The sequence below is a fragment of the Pundamilia nyererei genome, unplaced genomic scaffold, assembly GCF_000239375.1.
Source record: "Pundamilia nyererei isolate P.nyererei 1_Seehausen unplaced genomic scaffold, PunNye1.0 scaffold00062, whole genome shotgun sequence".
Taxonomy (NCBI): domain Eukaryota; kingdom Metazoa; phylum Chordata; class Actinopteri; order Cichliformes; family Cichlidae; genus Pundamilia; species Pundamilia nyererei.
In genome coordinates this window covers 3,098,490-3,106,503 of record NW_005187463.1, presented here as the reverse complement: position 1 = coordinate 3,106,503, position 8,014 = coordinate 3,098,490, and the positions used below count along the sequence as shown (strand labels likewise).

Genomic DNA, 8,014 nt, shown 5'->3' with positions numbered 1-8,014 from the left:
TTCAGATCTCTTCATAACATCGTCAAGAGACTGCACTTTTTTTCTCAGGCTCTATGAAAATGTAGCAAACGATCAAAGCAAATCATGTTCGCAAGGAGCTGCATGTCATTTTTGGGTAAAGTAAAAGAACAAAAAAAACAAGCAGACTGGAGTTTGTCATACAAACATTTCTCAGAGGCAGAGCTGCTCTGAAGGCAGAAATAATCTCATTAGTTCAGTTATAGTAAAGCTATATTATCTGACCCCACTTGATCAACAAGTTTGTGTTAACTAGTGACAACTAGCTGGTATCTCTACAATCTGCTAATGATCCTGCTCATACACTGATGATGACGCTGTCTTTAAATTGCACAAAAGTTTGGCGGCTGGAGCCAGAGAACATTAACCTGAAGCAAAACTTGTGTCTATATTAAACTGGAGCCTTTTGAAGTCTGAAGTTTAGACTTATGTCTGACAAGTTTCACTTTCACTGTTCACACGTAGCACCCACTCTTCCACCATAACCAGCAAACTGAATTTCAAACACGAATCGTAACAACTTTGTCATCACAGGTTGATGAAGGGAAGCATGATTTGTGGTCTGAGTTATTGTTGTTTTTGTTGTTTGTTTGTTTTTTTGACAAAACTACATGGATGCTACATTTTTCACTTCAAATCCAGTTTCTTTTTCTCTTTTATATTACAAAGTCTCTTAAATACTTCATCTGTTTTTAGTGGGCTTTGCATTGTATGCATCTTGAAGGCGCTTGTCCGTTAGTTTACACATCTGGCTTGACTGTGTTAAAGCTACAGTGGACAAAATCGTTTTGGCAACAATGAAAAAAAAGAAAATCGATAACCTCCCAGCACGCGGTAATCCAGCAGTTGCAGAGGAAAGTGGACTGCTGCACTTTCTCTGGGTTTTGTTTTCAGGCTTTAAAAAGCTAGCTCATGATCGGCGAGGCAATCCGCACAGACTGGAATAGCTGATCGCCAAGAGGTGAAATAATAATTCTGTGACCACACCATTAAAAAGTAGCTTTATTTAAATCTGACTCCAGATTATCCCACTGTGAAGTGCTGCACCTCTCCCTCCACGTCTGCTCCACTTGGATTGCTAACTCTTGGTGTGCCCATGCTCACTGAATCTCTTCCACCTCTGTTCAAAACAGTCAAACCTCACTTGATGCCAGCTGGGAAAAGAGGACAAACTTGAAGAGAGCCAAAACTGAAAAACTTAGTGCTACCTTCTGACCTCATATGCCTTTTTGGCCTTAAACAAGTCCTCCACTAGAAACTGCTTTCTGGTCTCTGGGCCATTCCCAGCTATGGTCGATAGTGATGATCATCGCTATCATGGTTGCGTTAGTTTGACTTTAAAAAAAGTCTGTTTTGTGTCTGCAAAGCTAGTCATGAGTGGGTGATCCAAACATACCCAGAGCACTTGGAGCTGTGCATGGCTGCACAAAGGGAGAATAACACCAAACTAAATTAATAGACTCTAAATTGCAAGTGTACACCTTTTATCTAAAGAAATGAATTCCAAGCAGGAACATGCAGGACCTTCAGGTGGGAGAGAGAGGTTTGAGTTCTGTGAATTCAATGATGGGAAAGCCATATGAGATGGCTAGTTATTTTTGAACTTTCTCCTTTTTTCTGCCTTTGGTTGATTTCAACCTACTGCAACTCTATCATGAATGCCGTGTACATACAGATTAAATGTGATTACCATTCCAATCTCTCACCTTATTCAGTTTGCCGGGAATGTTCTTTGGCTTTCCTTATTTACTCTCATATCTATATTTATTTCCACTTTCAGAAGAGCTCTGCCTCATAAATACTCACATTACTAAAAGTACTGTGTGTCAGATTGTGGAACAGGATTCTGTACAGTGACAGGTCAATTGACTGAAGAGCCGTGGAGTGCTGCTGGACGTACGCTCCACTCTCAGACCTCCAGGAGACTCTGAGGCACTGGTTGCTGGTGGTCAGGCTGGAGGCGACAAATGGGCTTGTTGCACATGGGGCACACGCTGCGAATCTCTAACCATTTTAGCAGACACCTGCATAAATGTGGATAGACATGAGGCAAAGACACAAAGTTGCAAAGTTATGTGAAAAGGTTCAGTTTTAACCACGTAGCATCCATCAGATCACCAGAGAAATACTTAAGGTTCCATTTTAGCAACATGTTAAACAAGCACAGTCCCAGAAGCAAGATCATGTTACCTTTTAACTCCGCTCCTTTACATGGATTTTGGCCTTTCAGCTTTCCTATTTTAAGATTTAAACCTGAATACACCAAGTAGGTGAAAAGTCTATATAAAAGGGTCAATATGAACTGAACCTACCCTGCCCCAAAAAAGATCCCTGGCGACCCAGTGATGGTTTAGTGGTTAAAAACACGACAAAAGAGAAATACAGGAACAGTGACAGCTCACACACTTTGTAAACAGCATGTACATTCCAGAAGCTGGTCTAAAACTGCTGCTGTTATTGTCACACCTAAGCTGCAGGGTAAATTCAAGGCTCAGTTACAAAGGTCCTCCTGTTCAAACATGCATGGTCAAGAGTTCTTAGAAATCTGGTAGTCATTTCCTGCGAGCGTTGCTGGGCATCTTTTTCCAAATTTTACGGCCTCAGTGATTGCGTCAGCTGCTAATTGAAGGCAGAGACCAGCAAGAAATTTGCACATGTCGTTTCTCCAGCTGGTCGAGATCCTTGCACATTTCACTAAAACTTTTAAGCTTTAAAAAAGACGAATGTCAGCTGAGGTGCATGATTACAAGTTTGTGAAACCACTAAAACAAATGAAACATGTTTTGAGTTTGGAGTTTTCGTAACATGGAGTCAGTTGTTTGCTCTCATGAAGGTTTGATAATTACCATGGAATGATGTACTAAACAACTTACTTTTTGTGAAAAGCATGGGAACACGGGCACACTCCAAGCTCGTCCCTGCTGCGAAACTCTTCCAAGCACACCGCACATGTTTGCTGAAAAGGCCAAATGACGGTTTAATTCAAAATTCAAAACGACTACCTTTTTTTTTTTTACACTTATTGTGTAACATCTGGGTGTGATTTCACAATAGAGACCATCTTTTCATTCGCTCATTGGTAGCTTAAAAGTTACATTAAGATATAGCAGTTACTATAATTTTTCAGAGATCTTCCTGAAGCTCCTGAAGCACACATTTATTGCTAGCAGTGAGTACCTCGCCTGTTTCTCTTGGGTGAATAACCACAATACCAATTTTGGCATTTAATCAGTTATTCGATTGCTTTACTTTTCCAAAATCTAGTTACGCTTATTATGATGTATCAAACTGCTAAAATAATGAATTATAAATACATAACATCTAGCACAAAGTGGTAGCTACAGTCATGAAGCCATGCCCGTGGAGCACCTGTAACAGCCATAACTTAAAGTAAAGTCTGCAGGACTTTATCAGTGGCTCCTATACAATGTGGCTTCAGTTCACTGAGTTTTGTGGGCATTTGTTTATGCACAAAGGTCCTGTCACAGCGTGTCAGCTGGGTTGAGGTCTTTGACTGGGTAACTTTGATTCTTTTCTTTTTTTACCCATGCGGGTTGTAGATTTGCATCTGTACCTGGGATCACTGACCTGTTTTATGACCCAGTTTGGGTCAAGCTTTATCTGTCAGACAGATGGCATATTTGACTCAGAATACTTTAGTATACAAAGGAGTTTATGGCTGACTCAGTGACTGCAAAGTGCCCAGGCCCTGTAGACTGACCAGATCACTAAAAGCCAAATGTGAGGCAAAAACTGTTTTTGTGTAGGAGAAAGCGGGATGACAACGCTGAAAAGTAGACTGAAATTTGTCACGTCGAACTTGAAAATAAAACTCCAATCAATTGTGCATGTTACCAGATTGTAAATTGCTATGTATGGGCCAACTATGCACCTGTTTTATTTCACTGCTATTTCAGCAGTTTGTATGTTTCACTTTTGATTAATCTAAATCTAGATGCCAAATCCATAGATTGGCATACTTTTTTCAGCCATATCTGACAATTTTTGCCATTTTTATCCAATTATGACCCCAAAAATCATTGTGTTAGTTCACACCATAGTTCCCTCCTGTGGGAAAACGAAAAATAACTCTAGCAAAGAAGACAAAAATTCTTTCTAAGAACATACTGCCACTTCTTTTTTGTTGTAGAAGTTTGCATCATATTCAACAAAATCTGCTAGTTACATCTGATGACTTGTAACATTCGCTGATGAGTATGGCATCAGACAGGTGACTATCTGACTATCATAAAAAACCTTCCCTTCATATATACTGGGTAAATGCTAGACTTTAGAGTCTATTTAAAATGTGGCTGTTATTTACTGTCATCATTTCAATAAAGCAGTACAGGTGTACTTAGTTTTTCACAGGACTGCCTAGATTACTCTGAGTGAAAACTTTCACATGACTGTAATTGCTGTAGCTAGCTAAACCTCAAAACCAGCAGCTAATGGTTAAAAAAGTAGTTCTAAAAGTAACTGGCAGGTTTTACATAATGTATAATGCTTTTACATGGTCTCCTCTTATTTGACCTTTAAAAATATGATGGCGTTTTGTCATAAGAGTCAAAGGAGTAGGATGAAGTTTACACTTATCTGATCCTATCCTATATTTACGCTGCAGTCACACCAAACAATGGTTCCCTATTTCTTTGGTTGAATTATAGATTTACTACAGCTCAGCAGTAAATTAGGCTTCCATTTAATCCCTTTATTTAGTTTTGCTTTTCACATTTTAAATCACTTAACAAAAAGGATGTATAACAAATATCTTTTAAATAGTTAACACTGGCTCTGGTTCCTGTTCATCTCAGCCAACCCAGTTTGCCCCTTTAACTTACACCAAGTAGGCTCAGTTTCTTCTCCGCTCCTTTTAAAACAACCTGTTGAGAAGAAGGGATTTGTGTAAAATATATACATATAAATGGCAGTTCTCTAGAAAAAGCGCAAGTGTAACTGGATTACAATTTGGCACTTGTCATATTGGTCACAATATCAATATATTACCTCGTTGTAGCCGTACTGCCCTCTAGCACCTCGTCGCCTCAGTCTGTGAAGCACAAATAAGAAACATATTATTATTTAGATGCATGAAAGCTCTAAACTATGTCTGATGCTTCCATATCTGTCTTCACCATTACAAGTCTTGTCATGCTGTAGGAATCAGCTGGGATAGTACTTTGAGCAGGCCTGGAATTCACACAACGTGAAATTCATGTATCAGCCTGTCCATCCACTCTTGTACTGAGCAGAACTGTAACTCTGTCAGGAATGTGCGCTTGTAGGAAAAAAATCTGGCTGAAATTCAGTTTTACTGCACTGATCACAAGCTGTGTAAAGCATAAATAGATTAGCATTATTTTGGGTTTGGGGAACAAGCAAATAGCTAGTTCACCAATCCCTTACTAAATTTGAAGGATAAGTAAAAGCACCTTTGTCTCCAGGGTATCTTCGCTACACCTTTGCTAGTGAAACCACAATATGACTGATGAAACATGACTTCATCAATCCATTTACACTGACTTTTTCCAGGAATGCTAGCGCTTGAAAGCAGCACCCTGTCCTAACCCTGTTCTGTCAGCACTTCATTTTGTCAAACAACAATGTTCCATGTATTTCCACATAATGCAATGACAGCGGAAAATACTATCTCCTAATGTTCAGAGTCAGCCATTAAGATCTGCTCATGTGAACCCACCCCATAATATAATTTAGCTTGTTTCAGCTGGACTGATAGTTTCATGTGACTCATTTCAACTCCCATATGAATGCCAAATGATAAAAGATGATACGAAGAAATGAGTCTGGCTGTGGATGAAACACAGTTGCAAGAAACTGAGAAATAAGATGTTTTGTTTTGTAACACACTCCAATATAGGTAAAAAAAAAATCCTGTACAAGTGAATGGAGGATTAAATATGTCTTGGAACTATTTTTGATTCTTTTGTTATTTGTATTTGTAAGTTAGGTGTACAATTCTGTCTACTTAACAACAGATTTTATGATATTTATTAAAAGAGAAAGACCCATTTACTATTTGGAATTAGAGACCAATTCCGCTGAGAGTCTGACAGACTTAGAATGAATTAATGCACATGACTAAATGGTGACTAGTTCATAGAAACACACAAATATAAGAGTTTTGTAGAGCTATCTGATGCAGGAGCTCTAAAGTTGCACTGCCTTTTGTCCTGTACCTGAACAGGTAGCAGCAGAAGATGAGGCTGAGCATGAGGATGAAGAGGCCGATGCCCAGGATGATTATGTAGACGTTGAGCGGCAGTTCGTGCAATGTTTCTGATGTCATCTTGCAGTAAGGATCAGAGTTCTGCAGTCCGAGGTTACATAGACACCCTAAGAGAATAGGATACACACAGAGGAAAAAGACTGCACCCAGTGTATAAACTACCTCAACCTGTATTAAAACAGCTAGAGCAACACAGTTTGGCTCACAAGAAAACTACTTCCATAACTACTTGCACGTTAGTGTAAACCAGTCCCACCACAATAGCTTAACACAGCAGATTTTTTATACTAAGGAAATTTGCTTTAATGACATAATAAACATTTTAGTTGTTCAGATTTATGAAAAGGTATTTTGAGCTATATAATAAATACCTATAGCAGCAATCGTTTATGAATAGTTTCAAATTAAAATACAGTTAATTATTAAACTGGATCATTTTATAATATCAGTGTATAATATTTCCATAATACGTTGGTAGTGGCCTGTATGTAAGGCTCACTGTTCATATATCTTGACACAAAGAACAAGCCACTCATGAATATACTGTTGGTGATAATGCAAATACGGATTCATGGTTTCTCATGCCTGATTGTATGGCAACACAATAAACAAAGCTATTAGTCAGCTAATTCAGCTGTGGAATTAAAATGCCAACAGAAATCATTAGGAAAGAAAGAAAGCATGCTTGCTTTTTCTGCACAGAATATTTATGACCTAAATAGTTTGCAAAATTCATAAAGATGTGGGCAAGCTTCTATTTAATTTTATTCTGAACAATTTATGTCCTTTGTCTGTAGTTCTGAAATGACCCTAATAGCCCAATATGTTATAGAGACATATATATATGTGCACAAAAGGAAAGGAAAAGCTAATATACACAATTGTTTTTTAATTTTTTTAAACAATTTTTTGCAATGCTTCATAACTATACTGTTTAACAGGTTCTTTTTGTTCTCTTCAGACTTGTCACTAGGAAACTCTGATGAACCAGATGTACCCTACTCAAGTGGCAGATAAATTTATCCCTTTGCTAGGAAGCTAATCCCCATTTACCTAGCTGTAATGTTCGAACTTTTATTTTGAAATCACCGGATGTAGATAGGTACGTCGGCTGTGTGCTCATGTGCTAGCTTAGCAGTTTACAGTTGCGTGGATGCTTGTTCTATATATACGGAATAAAAGAATCTGTATGAAGACTCCGAGGCGATTTCTTCGTAAGCAGTGAAGACACAACACTAGCTATTATCTTCATATCTAAACGTTGCCATTAGCTACTTAGCTAAAGGCTATGTAGCCATTAGCTTGACCAGAGTAGTAGCTAAGAGCTAAGGACTGATCAACGTGTAACATTTAGCAGCTACAACCAGAACTTTCCTCGGCAGTTGTTGGACAACAAGTAGCCTAGAGTTGTTATCAGTTGTTAATGTTGCCTGCATTAGCAAACATTTTAGCCTTTAAAACCAGGCTGTTAAACTTGTTTCAAAAAATATACTAGTCTGGACTTCCCATGTGTGTCACGTTGCTATTTTAGATCAAGGGAATGAAGGTCAACAACATAAGTTTAACACCTGTGTGTATAAACACATTTTTATGTGAGTATTAGACCACCCAGCTCCACTAGAGGTTTCGGTTGGGCTCACTAAAAAGAGCCGGCTCTTTCGGCTCCGAACCGGCTCTTCAGGTTGTTTTGTTGCTTTAATTAATTTATTATTAACAATAATATAAAATTATGCACAAAAGGAATTACTA

At 38.4% G+C, this 8,014-nt stretch overlaps 1 protein-coding gene across 1 annotated transcript in view; it reads right to left on the bottom strand.

Annotated features, from left to right (window-relative positions):
* Window positions 1-630: 630 nt before the first annotated feature.
* The window catches only part of LOC102193284 (RING finger protein 122-like), an 11,279-nt gene continuing 3,895 nt past the window's right edge, over window positions 631-8,014 (bottom strand). Inside the window, exons 2-6 of the mRNA XM_005735145.2 lie at window positions 6,216-6,372; window positions 5,026-5,068; window positions 4,860-4,901; window positions 2,892-2,974; window positions 631-2,042 (exon numbers count right to left, since the gene is read on the bottom strand). Of these exons, the coding sequence (XP_005735202.1) occupies window positions 1,928-2,042; window positions 2,892-2,974; window positions 4,860-4,901; window positions 5,026-5,068; window positions 6,216-6,372 (440 nt within the window). The 3' untranslated portion in view covers window positions 631-1,927. The remainder of the gene's footprint in view (window positions 2,043-2,891; window positions 2,975-4,859; window positions 4,902-5,025; window positions 5,069-6,215; window positions 6,373-8,014) is intronic.